At 49.7% G+C, this 22,588-nt stretch overlaps 1 protein-coding gene across 1 annotated transcript in view; it reads right to left on the reverse strand.

Annotated features, from left to right (window-relative positions):
* Window positions 1-22,588, reverse strand: part of csmd2 (CUB and Sushi multiple domains 2) — a 995,459-nt gene that overhangs the window by 161,211 nt on the left and 811,660 nt on the right. Inside the window, exons 46-47 of the mRNA XM_072502405.1 lie at window positions 4,080-4,268; window positions 944-1,129 (exon numbers count right to left, since the gene is read on the reverse strand). Coding sequence (XP_072358506.1) covers window positions 944-1,129; window positions 4,080-4,268 — 375 coding nt within the window. The remainder of the gene's footprint in view (window positions 1-943; window positions 1,130-4,079; window positions 4,269-22,588) is intronic.

A 22,588-nucleotide genomic window follows, 5' to 3' on the forward strand; every position in this document is an offset into this window, starting at 1 on the left:
CATGATATACTGGTATGTATTATGACAGTCATGAATTGCGACCGATTTTGGCCCCTACAGGGGGCCAGCACGGCACTGGAGTGGTTCACGCCGCTCCAGCCTCCTTTCGCGGTGCCAAATGGGCCGCGCCAACCTGTGCATGCGTGGGGGACTTCTTCAGCGCACCGGCCATGACTCAACATGGCGTCGGTGTTCAGGGGCCGGTTGCGCCAGAAAGTAGGCCCGGGTGTGCGCCGATCGCGGGCCAGACCCCATCGGAGGCCCCCCCCGGTGAAGGAGCCCCCCCCCCACAGACCGCCCCCGGACCGTTCGCGCAGAATTCCCACTGGCAGCGACTAAACGCGCTGGCGCAAATGGCGCCGATTCTCCGCACCTTGGAGAATCGCGCGCCGGGGCATCGTGGCGCGGTTGCGGCGATTCTCCGGCCCAGAGAATCGCCCCCACAATGTCCAGAGCTGAATACTTTACACTAAATGTGGTCTAATCAGAAGTGCACGTACTGTAAAAATAGCATCCACCCCTCTGTATTCTAGCTCTCTTGAAATAAAGGCCAAGGTGATATTAGCCATTTAATTATTCATCTGTGCTTTAACATTAGCTTTTAGCGATTCTGTATTTAGGCTCCCTGAATCTTTGCATCTTCACAGTTTCTAATTTCTCACCATTTAGGAAATAGTCAGATATCTTCCTGAGGTCCACTAGGTGGGTCATGTGGAGGCATTCACAGGACCAATAGCTGAGTGACCATGTTATGGAAGGCGTGATCAGAGAGAGTGAGAGAGACTGAAAGGCAGGCAGATAACACTCACGGCACAACATGTTGAAATCCTAACCGGTTGACTGACTGGACCCCCAGAATGTTGGTCAATCTGCGTTCTTCCTTCACCCATGTAGTGATTTCTTGACAGAGGTTGTGAAATAGAGCTCCCAATGACACACTCACCAACACACTGTGGAGGGTTATCATTGTTGCTCCATTTTCCATTTTCCTGACAGACAGCTGTTGATAGTTCACCAGATTGCAATCTATATCCTTCGTTACACTGATAGATGGCCCTTGTGCCGAGAGTGTACTCCCTCCCAAAGACTGTCCCATTCATTGGTGCTGTTGGAACGCCACAGGAAATGGCTGAAAAGGAACAACGATCAGCTTAGTTTGAGGTTTAATGTGCATCAATATTAATCGTTCCATCAATATAAACACTGCTGCTGTAACACAGAGGGAGGTACCAAAGGTTAGAGCATTGTGCGACTCAGCAATTTGCTATGCATTGTCACATCCAGTGGGAAAATACAAGTAGCCCATTTACCATTTTCTATAAGTTAATGTCTCAATTTCATTTATATTAACAGAAGGAGATACAGGATTAAGGCAAGGTAATCTGAGAAAGAAAAACAGCCATCAACCAAAACATGGCATTTCCATGTCGGGGACGAAAAAGTTAGTAGCACGGATAGCATTAAGGGCGAAAATACAATCATGAGGGGAACAAACAAATAAAAAGAAGCAAAAATATTCTCAAGATTGAGAAGCTGTCTATAAAAATTATGCTGTGACGTTATTTTTAACACCATGCAGATATTTATAAACTATTGGCCTTGAGTTTCTACGTCATTTCCACACAAGTAACAGTTTAATTTGCGTGAAATCAAATCAAATAAAGCAACATTTTAAGCATACGTCTGTAAACCTGCCCAAGTAATCAATTGTATTTTATGTTAATTTGCCTGAAGCATTCAATGCCCAGAAAACTAGTCATACCCCCAGGTCAGAAGGCAAATTTCCACTGAATACATTTATTCAGAGGAGTTCATCAGAATTTGCCCAGGATATCAAGCACACAAACACCCATGGTCATATGATTCCAGTGTTAATCACCTAACCAGCAGTCAATCGTAGTCACAGACCAACTTTTGTATTATTTCTTTGAAACTATTTGCAGCAGAAACAAGCCTATGTTCATTAAATCAACTGCTCAGAGTAATATAAATCAGCCCTCTGTAAAGTTTTGAAAGGTTTGCAGGGCAGTGGCAGGGGAGGTAAACAAATACTTTGCATCAGCCTTTGCGGTGCAAGACACTAATAACATTCCAAGAATATTAAATAAGCAAGGGAAAAAGGGGGTGGGGAAATAATTACAATGCAATCACTGGAGAAAAAGTGCCAGGAAAGCTAATGGGGCTAAAGGCTGATAAGACTCCTGGGCCAGATGGGTCGCATCCCAGGAAATTAAAGAAAGTAACCACAGAGATAGTGGGTGCACTAATAGTAATCTCCCCAGAATATATAAATTATGGAAAAGTCCCAAAGGATTGGAAAACTGCCAATGTTCAATTATTCAAAAAGAGAGGGAGACAAAACACAGGTAACTATCAGTCAGTTAGCTTAACATCTGTCATTGGGAAAATGTTAAAGTTCATTAGAAAGGACATAAAACCAGAGCATCTGGAAATATATAATATGATCAAGCAGAGTCAGCATGGCTTCATGAAGGGGAAATCATGCCTGACAATTTTTTAAGAATTCTTTGAGGGGGTAATAAGCAGGATAGATAAAGGAGAACCAGTAGATGTAATATACTTGGATTTCCAAAAAACAGTCAATAAGGTCCAGCATAAAAGGCTGGTTAATAAGATAAGAGCCCATAGTATACTGGAATTTATAGAGAATTGGCCAACTTATAGAAGACAGAGAGTTGGGCTAAGAGGAGCATCTTCAGGATGGCAACCTGTAACTCGTGGAGTGCCATAGGGATCAGTGCGGGGCCAAAATGATTGACAATATATATTAATGGCTTGGATGCGGATGAGGAGCCTGTTGCCAAGTTTGCAGAAAACACAAAAATAGGTGGGAAGGCAAGTGGTGAGGTTAACACAAAGGCTGGGATTCTCCATTCCCCATCATTGTCGGGAATCCCAATCAGGCAGGGAATGGAGTGTCCCTTGAAAAACGGGCTTGGTACCGGGCATCAGACTCATTGCCATTCTCTACACCCCTGCCGCTGGCCGTAGCGCGCTACCCACCCCATGCCAACAGGACAATGCAAATTCAGGATAAACATGCATAAGCATGCAATTAACCCACCCAAGCCACCACTGTGACACTCCAATCCCAGCAATGCGAAATCCACCAGGCAGGTTTTGGTGCAAGGTTGGCCAAATGCAGCCCCGGTGTGGTGGAGCCGGAGGGGAATCAAGGGGGTCAGGGCACTGATAATGTGCCCCTCTCTGCTACTGCCAGGCTGTGGGAGAAGGGGGGTCCCCCAAGGGTCCTGGGGGTCGAGTGACTGAGCGCTGTGGGTGAGGGGCTAACCACAATTCTCATAAACATTCTTTCTATGATTGACAATTCCTCAGCACATCGAAGTAGCGACGTGATTTCACTTCCTCTTTGCTCACAGCAAAAAATATTGCGGTTAGCATCAAAGCAGGGTACTTGAGATGCATTCAAGGGTGAAGGGAGAGATAAATGAACAGTCCATCAAGCAGCTGTGTCTGAGCCATTAATCAGTCAATCACTTCCTTGTGAAATTGAATGGAAGTTTTGCATTTCAAAGGGTGCCAGGTATTTGAAGCCTTGTTTTGGGGTTTCGAGAAAGCCTCCAACACTTGTAACAGTTACTGTTTTAAAGCTTTTCTCTGAGGTCCCCTGGTCTTATTTCTGTGACAATTATATTCAAGCATGCTCATAATTGTGTAGATTAATGGGAGATTTTACATTTCGACTTACCTTAATGAGTTTGCCTGGAAACCTGAATGTGACTTCACCTCGGCAAATGCACTACTTAATGAATGTTGGACTAATTTTGCTGATTGGGTTCCAAACAGAAACTCAAGGCCACTGTGTATTGTGGCATATGATTTTTCATTGAATACAGACAACAAACTGTCAGAAGCTGTTTGAAGGACACCCTTTCTTCTCTGGCTGTGGATTGGAATCCCCTTGAGAACTCGGATCAGATCAAGATAGATTTTCCTGTTTTTTTTCAATTTCCTTTTCCCTATCGATTTCCATAAGTGACGATTGGGATACCTGTACATGACAGATGTCGGGCTCTTACGGGGGATCATTTTCTTACCTTGACAAAGAGGAGGAATGGTATTCCAGTCGTACCAGCCTTGGGGGGACCGAGAACATGTTGCGAAACCCTGTCCAATTAGCCGATAGCCTGGATCACAGCTGAATCGCACTGTGCTGCCGGGTAGCCCTCCAGTTTGAGTGCGAACCGTTCCATGCCTGGGAGGGCTTGGTGAACTACAGTAGGGAGCTGGTAACAAAGAAAGGACATATTTTACGAACCTACTGAATGACTCAGAACATGAACCCTGAAACAGGGGGTAATGGCACTTCTTGTGTGCATTTTTGCAGATCGATTCTCCTCTTGCAACAACCGGAGAGAGAAATTATATAATTAATCAAATACCACATATGAATCATATCTTTTTTTCACTTAACAAGGATTCAAAAATAGCCTCGAGCAACCAGATACCATCAGCAAAATGATTATGTTATTGCACCAAATACTTCACCATGGCAACATCATGCCATATTACTCACCATGGTAACACTGCCCCTTTTCAGATGACGTTGCAATATCTGACAACTTGCTCATCAATGTTCAGCCACATTTCAGAAATCAATAAACCAGTTGCCGTTTTTGCATCTGAGTGCCTTTTTTTCGGCAATAATCAGCCTCACTGAACTATAATAATGCAATTAAATCAAACTGAGAATTCTGAGATAATTATATTCAATCAGCACAGTCTAAAAGGCAAATCAGGCAGAAGCTTTTTCTGTCCCAGAAAAAGGAGTCAAGTTTAAATGGAAATAGATTCTTATCCAATTAAAAATGGAATTACTATGGCGACAGTATACACATTTACAATACAATGTACCATGGCTTGTTTAAAAATGAAGATCACTATCACTATTCATTTTAAAACTACTGAATGGATCCTTTTTTTTCTTTGCTGGTTGTTGATGTTTGTTCAGCCCAGCATTTATGCAGCACCTTATCACTTCTTAAATGTCTAAAGAGCACTCCAATTACAATGAATCACTTTAAATAGGGTAGCTGTTGTTATTCAAACAAACGTGGTGGCCATTTTGCACACAACCAAGATCCCACAAACAGTGGTGTGATGCGTGATCTGTTAATCGATTATTTTAATGGAGTTAGTTGAGGAAGAGATTTTTGGACAGGTTTATAATCCAGGTGAACCAAGGACATCAAATGAACATCAAATGAACGCCCACACATGTTATTGAAGCTGCTCTGATCTGTGCATTTTCAAATTCTGAGGATATCCCACACATTTAAGCACTTTAAGTGGGTGGCAAAAAATGTTAAGTTGATTCTTAAATCCTTAGATGTGTCGATCTGAGATCTTTCCTTCAAACACGTTGTAGCCACCTAAAATGGCTGATTCCCGATTAATTTGGCCCAAAACCCGATGTAAAATGGCTAACCGAAAAGGCTGATGGGAAAAGCAGCCAACAGGGCACAAACGGACAACTGCAGACAGAACAGCATATTCGGCTCTGGGGAAGTCGGCCCAGATCGATACCTGTAACCATTAGCAGCACATCAATCCAGACATCTGCAGTTTAATCGGCTATCCCCGGGAACAATTGCAACAAATTAGCAATTGAATGCTGATCCAGACCTCTCGGTGCCAGCAGTGGCCGAGACAAAGAAAGGTGAACGACCACCCCCCCCCCGATCAAGGAATCGCCCCATTATTGGAGCATATCGAACCCAGTGATTGGGAACAAGTCCAATTACTTGGGACCAGGGTCAAGGTCCTCCCCGAGAGGCAGGAAGCCCCTGGGAACTATAAAGGTCAGGCCAAGTTCAGATCGACCCTTCTCTCCCTTCTTCTCCTGCTCGCAACCTTCGCAAGAACCATCAACCAGAAACCATAAGTTTGACTCCAGCGATCGCTACCCGATAGAGACTCCTAGCCATCGACCTGTATCAGCCTTTGAATCACGCAGGCCAGACCCAATTCGATAAGCCATTCGTTTCCCTGACCTGGTGGGCCATTCCCAAAAGTTAAGTATTGGCCTGTAGTGGTAGGTAGTAGTCTAGAAAGTAGGATTATTGTATAAGTATTTATTGCTGTAAATAATAAATGACCGTTGGTTTTACTCTTACTAAGCGGTGTGCTGTCTTATTAATCATAACTAGAGCTTGAACCACGTGGCGGTATCAGAAAGATACCTGGTGACTCGTGAGCAACGGTGACAGAATTAGGGCTAATAAAACTAAGGCTAATAAGAGCAACAAATTGGCGACTCTGGTGGGACCCGATCTAGAAGTGGAAAACCACTCCGGGAGAACCCAAGAAATTTGAATAGAATCCACTTGGAAACAAACAAAAAAAAACACGTGCTCAAGCGGTTCTGATTAATAATTCACAATTCGGAAGTGTGTGTATGCATGCGTAACTAACAGGGCTATAAGGTAAAACTGATAGATTTTGTTGCGTCAAAACTGTTGGAAGTCTGTATTTTCGGAAATTAGCGCAAGCCGTACCCGCATCTACAACACCACCTTAGCCCCCTGTTCCAAATTCGACCAAAGCAGGCAGATAGGAGAGATGGCCATGCAGGCAATGCAACGCCTCATGAATCCCGAAGAATTTGCGGTCGCAGCGACCAGCAGCAGTAGAGTGGGACAGTGTCCCATTTGGGAGGAGGAGATTCGGAAATACCTCAAGGGCAAAGGATGGCCCATGTGGGATGATCTCTGCAGTAATGATAACTCAGGTCCCGGAAGTATAGGGCATAGTTGGTGGGAGAACATGAGTGAAATCCATAAGAAGAGCTTAGCAAAAGCGTGCAAGCCGATGGCAATTGTGTCTTGTCAGGCACAATTGCGAGGCACAGAGGAGGTCGTCTGGACGCTCCGCAAAGAAGTAGAGGGCATACACCGTATGAGTAAAGTCGATGTATGCGAGGTGGAGAAAGAGAATCTGGAGTTAAGGCGGAAATTAGTGGCAAAGGACGAAGAGGTGGCTGACACCAAACGGGGTCACCAGTCTTGTCTGGCGCATTTGAGTAGTTTCCAGTCCCAGTATGAGAAGGCTTACCAGGACACGCATCGTGCAGTCCTGGTAAAGAAACAGACAGAGAAGCAGGTGGAGATGCTACAGAAGCAATGTAGTGATCTCAAGGCAGCCTTGAGAGCGCTCCACGCTGCAACCACGGAACTAAGGCAGAGTACCATAGACCATGCGAAGTGCCGGAAGCAAATTGCAGACCTGCAATCACTGCTTTCTGTCCAAAAGGGATTCCAAGAAACCTTTGGGGAAAGTTTAGAACAGGAAGATGGCCCTGATTGGGAAGAATTGCAGGAGACAGCGCAGAGATATGTTATGGGAACATGTGCGCAGGGAAAGTCCCAAAGGAGAAAGGCACCCCCACCCCCCACACAGCAGGTAGTTCAGGCTCCGATGAACCCTGTAACAACCCACCGCACGGCCACATCAAACGAGGTGGAATTCCTATATTCCACCCCCCTCACAGTGACCCAATTACGGGACGCGTGTGCGAAAATCACACCGTTCCTCCCCGCTTCAGACCCACACCATTTCTTTGCCACCGTCAAACACCAGGCGACCTTGTACGGCCTGGATGAGAGAGAGCAGGTAAAGCTCATGGTTCTAAGCTTAGACCCATCGGTAGCAGCAGCCCTTCCCGGCCCACAGAACGTAGGAGGAGGCACCCCTGCAGAAATGCATACCGCGATCCTGGATGCGATCGGGTATAACCGGGGTGACCCCGTAGATGGCCTATATAAGTGCAGACAGAAGAAGTCTGAACACCCCACAGCGTTCGCAGGACGCTTGTGGATTCACTTTGAAGCCGTTTTCGGAGACGTAGACCGTGCCCATTTGTCCCCAGACAATATGGCCAAATGGACCTGCACCCTTATCTCCCATGCCACAGAGGCAGGACAGAATGCCTGTAGTAATTATGACCCCTCGGAGGAGGCTTATAATGAGAAGTGGGTGGTTAAAAGATTGTCCCGCGTTTGGGAACAGTCTGCTCACAGTAAACCTGCCGCTAAAACCCCCGAGGAAAAGCAAGCCACTGCAGACGTGCAGGCAGTAAGAACCACTCCTCACAACCCCGCCTGGGTAAACGAGGGAAAGAGCAGCCCCCCAGTAAAACCGCAAGAATGTTACAACTGCGGACAGTTGGGACATTTTGCCAAAGAGTGCAATTTCCCTAAAAAGCCACAGAGAGCCCAACAGACAGGCACTCTGAGTAAGAAAAAGGCAGAGCCCATACATAGCGTTAACGCCCGGTCGGATCAGACAGACTTGACCGGAACGGACTGACGGTGTACAGGCTCCCCCAGTTGGGTCTGTGATACCCTTTGGGATAGGTCAGGACGACCCATAGTCGCAACAAAAATTCGGGGACAGCCTATCGAGTTTCTCTGGGACACAGGAGTGTCCCGCACCTCCTTAAATTCCTCCACCCTTGGTCAGGACACGTGGCCCACTACAGCCACTATCACCCTCAGTGGCTTCACAGGCCACTCACAGCAGGGACACATCACAGCCCCTGTACCCATCCAAATAGGAACCATTACCACAAAACACCCCATAGTTTTAGTCGACCTGCCCCACACAGCAGGACACATTCTGGGAATCGACTTTATGAATTCCCACCACCTATCCTTCGATCCAGTCAACCAGTGTGTCTGGAAGATGGCGAAATCCGCTAGAGCCCCCGCAACGCTCAACAGAGGGGACTAAATGAACAAGATTAGCGCAGTAGGCGAGTTTTGGTTCAACCCCACCACACTCAGCATGGACAGAAAGGTTAGGGCAGTCCTGCAAAATAACAGGGCAGCATTCGCGACCCACAAGCACGACTGTGGACGGATGACTGGCTCCGTACAAATAACAGGACCGGACCCTAGACCCCAAAAGCAGTACGGATTCCCCCTAGAAGCAGAGGGAGAAATCCTAAAGGATATAGAGAGCTTATTAGAGCAGGGCGTACTAAGATCGGTAGCCTCAACTAATAATGCCCCGATTTGGCCAGTAAGGAAGCCCGACGGATTATGGCGCTTGACCATTGATTATTGGGAACTCAATAAAGTCACCCCCGCAGCAGCCCCCACCGTAGCAACAAGTCCCGAGACCATGCTCAAACAGGGACTCCATGCCCGATATTTCACGGTTTTGGACGTCAGTAATGGATTCTGGTCTATTCCATTGGCAAAGGCGTGCCAGTATAAATTTGCCTTCACTTTCAGAGCGCAGCAGTACACGTGGACATGTCTGCCACAAGGCTTCCACAACTCCCCCTCCATTTTCCACCGACAGCTGGCAAATGGACTAGCAAAATTTTCTCGCCCCAAATGTCTGGTACAGTATGTAGATGATCTACTACTGCAGACAGACACCAAGGAAGAGCACATTGAGCTTCTGTCCGAACTCCTGGAATTGTTACATTCTATTGGCTGTAAACTCAACCCCAAAAAGGCCCAGATATTGGAAGAGAAAGTGGTATATTTGGGTACTATTATCACACACGGCAAACGCGAGATCGAGCACAAAAGAATTGACTCGATCGCTAAATTGCCCCTTCCTCAAAACGTTTCAGCCCTCCGGTCGTTTTTAGGACTGGTTGGCTACTGCCGAAACCACAGCGACGGTTTCGCCAGCAAGGCAGCCCCCCTCTCAGACCTCCTAAAGGTGCTCCCTGGGAATGGCTTCCGCAGCATACGGATGCTGTGGAATCATTAAAACAGGCGCTCATAGCCGCCCCCGCACTACAAGTTCCAGACCCGCTTGTCCCTTACGCCACAGAGGTAGCGACCACAGACCGCACCCTTTCAGCCGTGCTCCGTGCAGGAACGGCATGACCAGCTAAGACCCGTGGCTTATGCCTCCCGAATTTTAGATGCTGTGGAGCAGGGATTCTCAGCCTGTGAGAGGCACCTGCTCGCAGTTTTCTGGGCAGTCCAGTACTTTTCATACATTACCGGACTGAACCCCATCACCATTTTGACCGAGACACCCCCACCCAACTTTTACTGGACGGACGACTTAAAGACGGTACCGTCAGCCAAATCCGCGCTGCTAGGTGGACCCTTCTCTTGCAAGGACGGGACATCACAGTCAAACGGACAAAGACTCACACATACTTAGCGGACAATTTACAGTACCCCGGAACCCCCATGAGTGTGAAATCATCTCGCCCCACCATAATACAGGCCCCTTTATAGCTAAACATCCCCCAGAAAATTAGCCACTCCATCTCAGAGCCCCCCTCACCCGGACACGTGTGACCCCATCAAGATTTATGTGGATGGATCTTCCACAGTCTTGGATGGGCAACGCATAACAGGTTGTGGGATTTATGTTGAGGACGCGCAGGGACGCGCCCTCGAGGAAATCGCATTAAAATTACCCGGACACTTAGGCGCGCAGGCAGCAGAGCTTGCGGCCATCGCCTACATTGTAGAGCACCCAGATTCCTTCCCCAGCCCAGCAGACATATATTCAGACAGCCTGTATGTCTGCAACAGCCTCACAGAATTTCTGCCCCTCTGGGAAACAAGAGGATTTGTTTCCGCGGATGGGAAACCCTTCCCCTCAGTCCCATTACTCCGCCATAATTTGCAAAAAGCCAAGGACAGGACTTTTGGCATTATAAAAGTCTGCAGCCACCATCGTTCCTCCGCCCCTGGAAATGTAAAAGCCGACGCACTGGCTAAGGCAGGATCCAGGCATGGGTACTTTTGGAAACCCCCCCCGAAAGCGCGCCAGTGAGTGCGCCGGTGAGTGCAGTTCAGGTCACGCAGACTAGGCGCGAAGATCTAGTAGAGGCCCAGAAGCAGGATAGCGCTCTCACTGAGATCGTGAAAGCGAAGCTTCCAGCCTCCTACGAGAGGTTCAGAAATACACTGACCACACATGACGGTGTGGTGCTAAAGGACACCGTTTCTGTAGTTCCTGAGCAGGATAGGAACCAATTAATTTGTTTATTCCATGATGGTCATGGACACCAGGGAATCGATCCCACTACAGCCCACCTCAAACAGCTTTGTTGGTGGCCAAGTCTCAAGGAAGATGTATCCCATTACATTGAGAATTGCCTCATCTGCGCACAGAACAACCCAGATAGATATGTCAAAAAGGCACAACTCAGCCACACCCGACCCGTTAACGGTCCCTGGACTAACCTCCAGATCGATTTTATAGGTCCATTGCCCCCTTGCAGGAATGGCTATAAATATGTTCTGGTGGTCATAGACACTTTTACAAAGTGGGTGGAAGCATTTCCAGCCCGCACCAACACCGCGAAAACCACAGCCAAAATCCTAACCCACCACATCTTCACAAGATGGTGACTCCCCCGCAGTATTGAATCGGACCAAGGTTCTCACTTTACGGGACGGGTCATGCAGAACGTCCTCACGATATTTGGCATAACCCAAAAATTTCACATTGTGTACCACCCACAGTCGAGTGGTATAGTGGAGCGCATGAATCGGACCCTAAAAACCACCCTCAGAAAAATGGTCCAGCAGAACAACACCACTTGGGACTCAGTCCTCCCCTTCGCGCTAATGTTTCTGCGTAACACTGTTTCCACCTCCACAGGTTACACCACACACACCCTCATGACCGGACGCCCCATGAAAGGGACAGAGTACTTGTTAGGTTTAGGCCTGACCAGCCCTGAAGTTATGGCCCTCACCCACGAGAAAGCCGTTGAGCAATTAGTTGCGAATGTAAAAACGGCTCAGTTAGCAGTCGCAGTTAAATTGGGCACCAAAAAGAAACAGAGCAAGGCCTGTTTTGATAAGGCAGTACATGCAACGGAGTATGATATAGGACAAGTGATGTTGTCTGTGTATAACCCCAGAACATTCCTGTCTCCAAAATACTCGGGTCCGTACTCCATTACCGATAAAGTAAGCCCATCGGTATATAAAATCAAATACCCAAATGGTAAGACTGCGTGGTTTCACATAAACCAGTTAAAGGCTTATGGAGCACAGTCAAACCACGCCCACCACGTCATGCTTGACGCAGCAGACCACACCCCGCCCACAGCCAACGTAACCAGACCAACCCCCACCACGTCCAGCCCAGACACGGACTCGCCCTCGACTCCACCCCCAAAATCTACACTCCGCTCCGGAACGCCCACAGACTGCAGCAGCAGAGACAGCAACTGTGACTCTGACGATAGCCACAGCCGCCTCCCTACTATCCCCATACAACCGGACCCACACCCAGTGACTCCGAGTTCGACTCCAGTGATCCCTTCATGATCACTTTTCTAAACAAATCCCACCACCGACCACCGAACCATACGGACGACCCTGACTTTGTCCCCACACAACTCGACGAAACTCATTGGCACCGCGACAAGTCCTGCAGACTCGTCTGCAACGACGAAAGCAACCCCAACTCACACCACGCAGCCCTCTCAACATTAATTCACTCCAGAGTTTGGCACCCGGGAGAAGGGGACGACCTCGAGTCGGACCCTCAATCCGCCAACCCCTTTGCGACCCTGTTCGCAACAGAGAACTGAGGTGTCCACATGATGATTTAAAGGAGACACTTGGGAGAAGTGTTGTCCTTCCTGATGGAACCTGCAGGATGTTTTATGTTGTTTGTACGTTTGTTTAGTGTTGTTTGTCCGACAGGAGAATTTTTTTTTCCAGACACTTGTTCAGCGGTACCAACTTGTCCACAGATACCTGGTCAACAGACCAGACGCTTGTTCAGCGGAACTAGCTTATCTGCAGATACCTGGTCAGCAGACCACACGCTCGTTCAGAGGAACTAGCTTTTCAGCTGATACTGGTTCGGGTATCAGACGCCCGTTCTGATTCGAGGGTTGAATCACAGCAGCAACCTCGCCATGATGACTACATTTTTGCCCGTTCTTGTCGGTTGCTCAGGCAGTGGAGAAACGGCGTGAGACCCGCCCTGCCTGGGGACCCCCCCGTTGGTCAAACACGCTCGGGTAGGGGAGATACGGCATTGGTAGCCGTCCTACCAGGGGACTCCATCCAAATCTTACCCGTCGCGGCCCATACGCACCTCATTTGACATTTTCATTTCAAAAAGTCTTTTTTTTTGGCGGCCTTTAGGTTGCTGCCTCATGCTATTTACATCCTGGAACATTGGGATGGTAAATCAGCACTGGTCCCTCACTGGGAAGTGTGTCGTGACCTAAAATTTGTTTTGAAAAAAAAAATGAGGGGGTCACACATAGTGACCAATTATAAGGGTACAATTGGCCCAAAAAAGGACAGACACACTAACATACTGGATATTATACCAGGGTAGTTACAGATACTATGCTTGTTTTACAGAACACCAGAAGCTCCAGGACCGGAGAAAACAGAGAACACTAAGAAAGAAAAAGAAAGAGGACAGCCATGAGGACTTCTTTCATCGTGATCAAAATCTTTTTATTGGACATTTGGTTGCGCGGGAACGCGGACCCCATTACTCCAAACCCCCCTGCCGTTAATGTTTCACTGCCCCGCAGTACCCAAAGCCAGGTCACCAGCGACACTGCATCTTCCTGGTGTGCCAGATTCATAACCTGGTACTCCCTGTCCTACGTAATTGAAGCACTGTTAGCATTGGCGATACTCTGCTGTGCAGTGCAGACTATGCGCCTTCGCAAATGGAGAAGGCGAGCGTACCGCGCTCGAACCCCGGTATATTGGATCCGATCCCCTATATTCGGTTATGACCAGACCCCCGACCCCCGCGACCTATAACACGATAATAAAGACCATGCACTTGCGTTTTTCTGTAAATAAAAGATGTACAAAACTTTCCATAAACAAAAAAATGTATGATCCTGAGCTTGACTGCCAAGCCAGGAAAGAGTATATTGAATGTTATGATTGTTGTTGTATGTTTTAGGAAGATAGGATAATGCAATGTTTGGTGAGTATAGTGTATTTAGGTAAAATTAGAGGTTCCAAGTTTTTTATTTTGTAGATGCATGCCCCTGTCTGACATAGCGCCCTTAGAATTGTTTCGGTAAAAAAATGTTGTGCATAGCTAGGGTCAGAGTAGTGGCCATGTAGGAGGTGTCCCCCCTGGTCAGGGAACGGAAAGGACAAAATTTATGTCAAGGACGGTCTGTAGCCACCTAAAATGCCTGATTCCCGATTAATTTGGCCAAAACCCGATGTAAAATGGCTAACCGAAAAGGCTGATGGGAAAAGCAGCCAACAGGGCACAAACGGACAGCTGCAGACAGAACAGCGTATTCGGCTCTGGGGAAGTCGGCCCAGATCGATACCTGCAACCATTAGCAGCACATCAACCCAGACATCTGCAGTTTAATCGGCTATCCCCGGGAACAATTGCAACAAATTAGCAATTGAATGCCGATCCAGACCTCTCGGCGCCAGCAGTGGCCGAGACAAAGAAAGGTGAACGACCAGCCCCCGATCAAGGAATCGCCCCATTATTGGAGCATATCCAACCCAGTGATTGGGAACAAGTCCAATCACTTGGGACCAGGGTCAAGGTCCGCCCCAAGAGGCGGGAAGCCCCTGGGAACTATAAAGATAGGGGCCAAGTTCAGATCGACCCTTCTCTCCCTTCTTCTCCTGCTCGCAACCTTCGCAAGAACCATCGACCAGAAACCGTAAGTTTGACTCCAGCGATCGCTACCCGATAGAGACTCCTAGCCATCGACCTGTATCAGCCTTTGAATCCCGCAGGCCAGACCCAATTCGATAAGCCATTCGTTTCCCTGACCTGGTGGGCCATTCCCAAAAGTTAGGTATTGGCCTGTAGTGGTAGGTAGTAGTCTAGAAAGTAGGATTATTGTATAAGTATTTATTGCTCTAAACAATAAATGACCATTGGTTTTACTCTCACTAAGTGGTGTGCTGTCTTATTAATCATAACTAGAGCTTGAACCAGGTGGCGGTATCAGAAAGATACCTGGCGACTCATGAGCAAAGGTGACAGAATTAGAGCTAATAAAACTAAGGCTAATAAGAGCAACAATGTGAGGAATGATTTTTTTGAAACACCCATCAGTTTCACTGCCCATCACTGGCAGAGGATGTGTGATGACCTTCTGCCAATCTTTTGCCAGATTTGAAGGATCGTTGATCGTCTGGCAAGTGATCTTGATATCAAGAAAGATTACTTGTTACTAGCAAGGAAACCAGTGTCAGCATTGAAATTATGCAAATTAGGTCCCACACTGAAGTCTGTGAGTTCAGGCGTGAGGCTCCAAGCCCATGATGCTGCTTGCTCATGGGTACATGACAGGAAGTCAATTTTTAAGAATTTCTTAAAAGAAGTTTGCTGCTCTGCACAACATCGAGGGCCGAAGGGCCTGTTCTGTGCTGTACTGTTCTATGTTCTATGCTGTTGAATATTGAAGAGTAATATTTTTGCAGTGAGTGTTTTTCCTACTTTGCATCAAAAATCTCGTATTGATTTTTTGGCCCTCCAGATGGCTTCTTTATTGCTCAAGCTTTTAACTCTTTCTACTGAATGTTCCTTGCCTTGTGGCAATTATTGCTGCATGGTAAACTGAAGAGGATGGGTAATTCCATAGGTAGAAACGTTGAGAACCAGAGGACATGGATTTAAGGTGATTGGCAAAAAAGACCCAAAGACAACAGGAGGAAAGTATGCAGGAGTGGTTAGGATCTGTAATGCACCGACTGATAAGGAGAAGGAAGGTTCAATTGTGGCTTTCAAAAGGAAACTAGATAAGCACACAAAATGAAAAAAAACAATGCAGGGCTATGGAAAAGGATGGGGTAAGGGCTCAGCTAAATTGGTCTTACAGAGAGTCAGCATGGCTCAAGACACTGAATGGCCTCATTCAGTGCTGTGAACCCTTTGGCTACTCCAAGAACGCTATCCAAGACCAATTCTTGACAGAGTTTAATTTTCGAATGCACCTTCAGCTCAGGAAGTTGCTTACCCCAAACACTTACATTTACAGATTTTACTGCACAATTTAAAGTTCTTGGGTATGGCGGACCCAGATGAAGGAATTCACCTGCGACCTCCAACCTTGCAGCTCCAACATGCAACAGAGCTATATTTGCCGCACTTCTGGCATCAACACCACCAAATAGCTATTGCCAAAAGTTGGAATCCTTAGCCCCACACTCAATGCACTTTAATCACTCCCTTGTGTCGTGTTGGGTGTTCCGATACACAAATTATCCAACACGGTTGTAGATGGTACAACTCTGTTTTATTGTCTTAAACAATAACAACTAATAACTGCTGGCTGAGGTTCGTGCTTCACCAGCTAACCTGTGGACCCAGCCCTATCACTATCTTAGTGAGGCACTCAGCACATGGTGTATGTCTGAGTGGCGCGCTGTGAGCTCTGTGCTCTGAGCTGTCTCCTGGTAGAATGAGCGGGAACTGTGGTGTTCCCTGTTTTATAGTGCGTGTGGTCTCACTAGTGATTGGCTGTGATGTTGTGTGTGTGTTGGTTGGTCCAACTACCTGTCCATCAGTGTGTGTGTGATTGCACCATGATATGCTAATGTGGATATCATGACACCTTGTAACAGAAGAATTACAGCCAACCCCATTTAAGGGTAGTCAAGCACCCTTTAAGTCACTTTCCGACTTGTGGCCATTCACATTCAAGGCCGGGTTCCAAAATATTTTTCCCAGCAAATTTTCCCCCATTCCAATAGTTTTCTCATCACGTGGCAGAGTGTCCAGGCCTAATTCTAGCCCCGAAAGGGGGCCAGCACGGCGCAGGAGTGGTTTGCGGCGTTCCAGTTGCCAATCCCAGCGCGAACTGGGCATGTGGGATCAGCGCATGTGCAGTGGCGCCGGCGCCAACCCGCGCATTTGCAGTGGCCTCCTTCAACCCGCCGGCCCCGACACAACATGGCGCAGGACTATAGGGGCTGGGGCTTAGGAAAGGAGGCCCCCAGCCAGAGAGGCCGGCCCGCCGATCGGAAGGCCCCGATCGTGGGTCAGGCCGCATCGGAGGCCCCCCACCCCCCCCCCCCCCGGTGTCGGCGCCCCCCCTCACCCCCCACCCGATCCTTCCATGCCAGGTTCCCACCGGCTGAGAGCAGGTTAGAATGGCGCCGGCGGGTCTCAGCGTTTCCACGACGGCCACTCGGCCCATCCCGGCATGAGAATTGGTGGGCCAGCCGTGTAGAGCGGCCCGCGACCCGCGCCGCGCCAAACACGCCGGTACCAATGGCGGCGATTCTCCGTGCGGAGAATCCGGCCCTGGGCTGAGAGAATCCCGCCCCAGGAACCCAGAGAATATGGGAGTGATCCATTCCTGTGGTATTTAATGGGGTAAGGAAGAGAGCCGGACATGCTTAACAATGGATCCGTCACTTATCTGACAGATGTGAGGGCGGCACTCTAAGTTGCTTTTCCCAATGGCCCAAATGGTGACCTGGGAGGTGGTGGGGTAAGAGAAAATGAAGCTAGTGATAACAGTCTGGTGGAAGTTGGCAGCTTTGGCCATCTTGCAACAGATGGCACAATTTTCCACTGCTTTCTGTGGGAAACAACCTGTGGAGGAAATTCCCCTCAGGTACGATTGTTATGTATTCTGCTTACAGTCACTTCAGTGCTTAGCAAATACAGTTTACTTCCAGTGGCAAGTGGTCTCTCTGGCATGAATTCCTGTGATATATGCGCTTGGGAAACAACTTCTTCCATATTCTGCAACATAATAATGGAAAGAAAACATTGTTGAGGAACTTGAAGGGATCCCAAAATAATCGACAGGCTTGCTGGCCTTTCATGTCCATTTGAAATTGACGGAATTCATGATGGGTGGGAAACCAGGAAAACCTGTATCCAAGCCATAATGCCCACTCTCACATAGCATCTCAATGTGCAATCAAACTAATAAAACAGCAGGAATGCAGAAACACAAAATACTGTGGTGTTTGAATCATCAGGCTGAATAATATTGGTCGGCGTGGAGCCAAAATGCTCCACCCTGCTCCACCCCACAGCCATAAAACATGGTGGGAGGGCTAAACGAGGGCTAAGTGAGGAAATTCCGCCCTCTGGAACTGCCAGCCAATCCGATGACCCAGCAACCCCATTAGTGCCAGCAGCAGCAAGACAACATTGGCCATTGCTGCTTGGACTGCAACGAGTAAGATGAAGCAAACCCATCTCTGGAGCAGGCAATTCTTGGGCAGGGAGGGTTTGGGCTGGTCGGGGAAGGGATGGGGTGGGTTTAAGGCAGAGGGCAGGTAGAAAGGTAGGGAGGTGGGGTTCGGTCTAGAAGGACTTTCCCCAATTGACAAAGGGAAGCCCCTGAAGATTGAACTCCCAACCCCCCTGATGCACTAAGCGTCAAGAACCACAAAGACATGTGAGACTTTAACTAAGGCTTTAATATACTACATGGGAGGCTTACCCGACACAGACGACCCCAGACAGAACGGGGCCGGTCCCAGAAGAGGGTTCTTATACGTAACTCCCGGGGGAGTGGCTAAGGCGGAGCTCTCCGTGGCCAGGTCGGGTTACCTACCGGTGACCGAACCTCTGCAGAGCTACAGTACAATACACAGTATTACAGGGCCACATTACACACAACTATTATATACTATGTACAATGGGGTAGCATTCGTTGCAGTACACAAAAGAGACCAGATGGAGTGGAGTGCAGCAGGGAGGGCTTCCTGCCAACGGGAGACTGGTAGGCCTTTGGACTTGAGGGCTAGCAGCACGGCCTTCCAAACAGTCGCGTTCTCCCTCTCCACCTGTCCGTTCCCCCGGGGGTTGTAGCTGGTCGTCCTGCTCGAGGCAACGTACCGACGCAGCTCCTCACTCATGAAGGAGGAGTCCCGGTCACTGTGAACGTAATTGGGATAACCGAACAGCATGAAGAGGTCGTGCAACGCTTTGATGACGGTGGCGGAGGTCGTGTCGGGGCAGGGAATGGCGAAGGGGAACCGCGAGTACTCGTCGATGACGTTGAGGAAGTACGTGTTGCGGTTGTGGGTGGGGAGGGGCCCTTTGAAGTCAATGCTGAGACGTTCAAAGGGGCGGGTGGCCTTGATTAGGTGCGCCTTGTCTGGCTTGTAGAATTGCGGCTTGCACTCCGCACAGACTTGGCAGTCCCTAGTCATGGCCTTGACCTCCTCGACTGAGAAGGGTAGGTTGTGGCCCTTGATGTAGTGGTAGAGCTGCCTGACGCCCGGGTGACAGAGGTCATTATGTAGTGCCCGCAGCCGGTCATCCTGTGCGTTGGCACAAGTACTACGGGACAGGGCATCAGGAGGATCATTGAGCTTACCTGGCCGGTATAAGATAGTATAATTGTAGGTGGAGAGTTTGATCCTCCACCGTAATATCTTATCATTTTTGATTTTACCTCGTTGTTTGTTGTCGAACATGAACGCAACTGATCGTTGGTCAGTAACGAGGGTAAATGGTTTTCCGGCCAGGTAGTGCCTCCAGTGCCGGACGGCTTCCACTATGGCTTGTGCCTCCTTCTCAACAGAGGAGTGGTTGATCTCGGGGCCTTGGAGTGTGCGGGAAAAGAAGGCGATGGGCCTGCCCGCCTGGTTGAGGGTGGCACCCAGGGCAAAGTCGGAGGCATCGCTCTCGACTTGGAATGGTGCAGACTCGTTTACCGCATGCATGGCGGCTCTGGCGATAGTGGTTTTTAGGAGGTGGAAGGCCTGGCAGGCCTCGGGCGGGAGGGGGAATGAGGGGGAACAGAGGAGGGGTTGGGCCTTGTCAGCGTACTCGGGCACCCACTGGGCATAGTAGGCAAAGAACCCGAGGCATCGCCTCAGTTCTTTGGGGCAGGTGGGAATGGGGAGTTCGAGAAGGGGGCGCAGACAGTTGGGATCGGGGCCGAGGACACCGTTCTCCACCACGTAGCCGAGTATGGCAAGGCGGGTGGTGCCAAAAACACATTTTGCCTCGTTCTACGTGAGATTGAGGCGTTTGGCAGTTTGGAGGAATTTAGTGAGGTTGACATCATGGTCCTGCTGGTTGTGGCCGCAGATGGTGACGTTGTCCAGATATGGGAAGGTAGCCCGCAGTCTGTTCTGGTCCACCATTCGGTCCATCTGCCGTTGGAAGACCGAGACTCCATTGGTGACGCCAAAGGGTACCCTAAGAAAGTGGTAGAGGCGGCCGTCCGCCTCGAAGGCCGTGAAGTTATGGTCCTCCGGGCGGATAGGGAGCTGGTGGTAGGCGGATTTCAAGTCTATGGTGGAGAACACCCGGTACTGTGCAATCTGGTTGACCATGTCAGATATGCGGGGGAGGGGATACGCATCAAGCAGCGTGTACCGGTTGATGGTCTGACTGTAGTCAATGACCATGCGGTGTTTCTCGCTAGACTTGACAACCACCACATGGGCTCGCCAGGGGCTGGTGCTGGGAGCAATGATATTTTCCGAGAGAAGGCGCTTAATCTCCGCTCGAATGAATTGGCAGTCCCCAAAACTGTAACGCCGACTTTTAGTAGCCACGGGCTTGCAGTCGGGGGTGAGATTAGCAAACAGTGAAGGGGGGGGGGGATCCTGAGCGTGGAGAGACTACAGATGAGACCCGGGGGGGGATCAGGGAAGAACTGGGGGTTGGAGACCGTGAGGGGGGGGAGGGGGCCGTTAAAATGCAAGGTGAGGCTGCGCAGGTGGCATTGGAAGTCCAGGCCGAGGATCGCGGGGGCGCAGAGGTGAATTTGAAATCCTGGAACACCGCGCCGTTCACTGAGAGGGTGACGATGCAGTAGCCCGAAACCTCGGCCGACTGGGAGTTGGAGGCCATGAAAATATGCCTGCGCGTGGGTAGTACCCTGAGGGAGCAGCGGCGCATGGTGTCCGGGTGCAGGAAGCTCTCCGTGCTGCCGCTGTCGAAGAGGCAGGTAACAGTGTAACAGTTTACCTGAACCTCCATGGTGGATCTGGCGAGCTGATGCGGTCGGCCCTGGTCGAGGACGATGGATGCGATGGTGGAGCTGTTGGAGAAGGGTGCAGGATCCGGGGAGCGGCCTGTGGGAGAAGGTGGCGGCGCCCAGGCGTCGTTGGAGGCTAGGTTGCTGTTGGAGGCCAGGTTGCTGTCGTTGGCTGCATCTCCTTTGTTTGCAGCATTTTGGTCGAGTGCGCAGGACCGGAAGTGACAATCGGCGGCGGACCGGAAGTGACGTAAGTCGGTGTTCCGGGCGGCGCCCATGCAGACCACGTGGAGAGGGGGCCAGAGGTCGAGTGCCCAGGACCGAAGTGACAATCGGCGGCGGGGCGGACCCAGAAGCGACGATCGGCGGCGGACCGGAAGTGACGATCGGCGAACCGGAGGTGACGATCGGCGAACCGGAAGTGAAGTGCGCCGGGCCGGGGATGATCAAAGATGGCGGCGCCCCTGCGTCGCACATGTCGAACAGCGAGCCGGGAACGGAGGATGGCGCACCCCGGACTAACAGGCTGCGGCGTTGGACCCCGAGGTAGCAGTGGAGCGGCAGACGTTTGCAAAGTGGCCTTTCTTGCCACAGGCTGAACAGGTAGCATCTCTAGTAGGGCAGCGTTTCCTGGGGTGTTTTGCCTGGCCACAAAAGTAACACTGGGGCCAAGGCATTATTTTTACTGCTGGTGTGGCTGGGTGGGCCGTGACTTGCAGGGGTTGTTGCTGGGAGGTAGCGGCCACGTAGGGAGCGTGGGCAGGCGTATAGGAAGTTTGTTCAGGAGTGTAGGACGCATTATTGTCGTAGGCTGCCTGTTGGGCCTCTGCCATAGTGACTGCCGTGTCCAGAGTCAGTTTAGTTTGTGCCAGTAGGAGTTGGCGAATTGGGACGGAAGCGATGCCGGCTACAAAGGCATCAAGATCCAGGGCCCCAGTGTTCTGCTCAGCGGAGACTGCTGGCGCGTTGCAGGTGAGCGCGAGGGCACGGAGGTCCCGGATGAACACGGATAGGGGTTCACCCGGCTGCTGGTGCCGGGAGGCGGGGCGGTGGCGGGCGTAAATAGAATTAACAGTTTGTGCATACCGGCTTTTGAGCTTCACGATGGCATCGGCATAGGTCGTAGTTCCCGTGATGAGGTTGAAAAGCCCGTAGTCGAGCCATGAGTACAGGAGGTTGAGTCAGTCGGCGTCCGTTTTGGCGAAGGCGGAGGATGCTTCCAGGTAGGCCTCGAAACACCGGAGCCAGCAGTTGAAAAGGTGATCCGCGCGTGGAGCGTGGGGGTCGAGCGAGAGCTTGTCGGGTTTCAGAGCAGCCTCCATTATAACTGTAGTATATTAAATTGATGCATGAAGCGTCAAGAACCACAAAGACATGTGAGACTTTAACTAAGGCTTTAATATACTACATGGGAGGCTTACCCGACACAGACGACCCCAGACAGAATGGGGCCGGTCCCAGAAGAGGGTTCTTATAAGTAACTCCCGGGGGAGTGGCTAAGGCGGAGCTCTCCATGGCCAGGTCGGGTTACCTACCGGTGACCGAACCTCTACAGAGCTACAGTACAATACACAGTATTACAGGGCCACGTTACACACAACTATTATATACTATGTACAATGGTAGGGAAGTACAGTGGTGTATCACCACACCCCCCCTCTTCCCGCA

This window comes from Scyliorhinus torazame, chromosome 1 (assembly GCF_047496885.1).
Source record: "Scyliorhinus torazame isolate Kashiwa2021f chromosome 1, sScyTor2.1, whole genome shotgun sequence".
Lineage (NCBI taxonomy): Eukaryota > Metazoa > Chordata > Chondrichthyes > Carcharhiniformes > Scyliorhinidae > Scyliorhinus > Scyliorhinus torazame.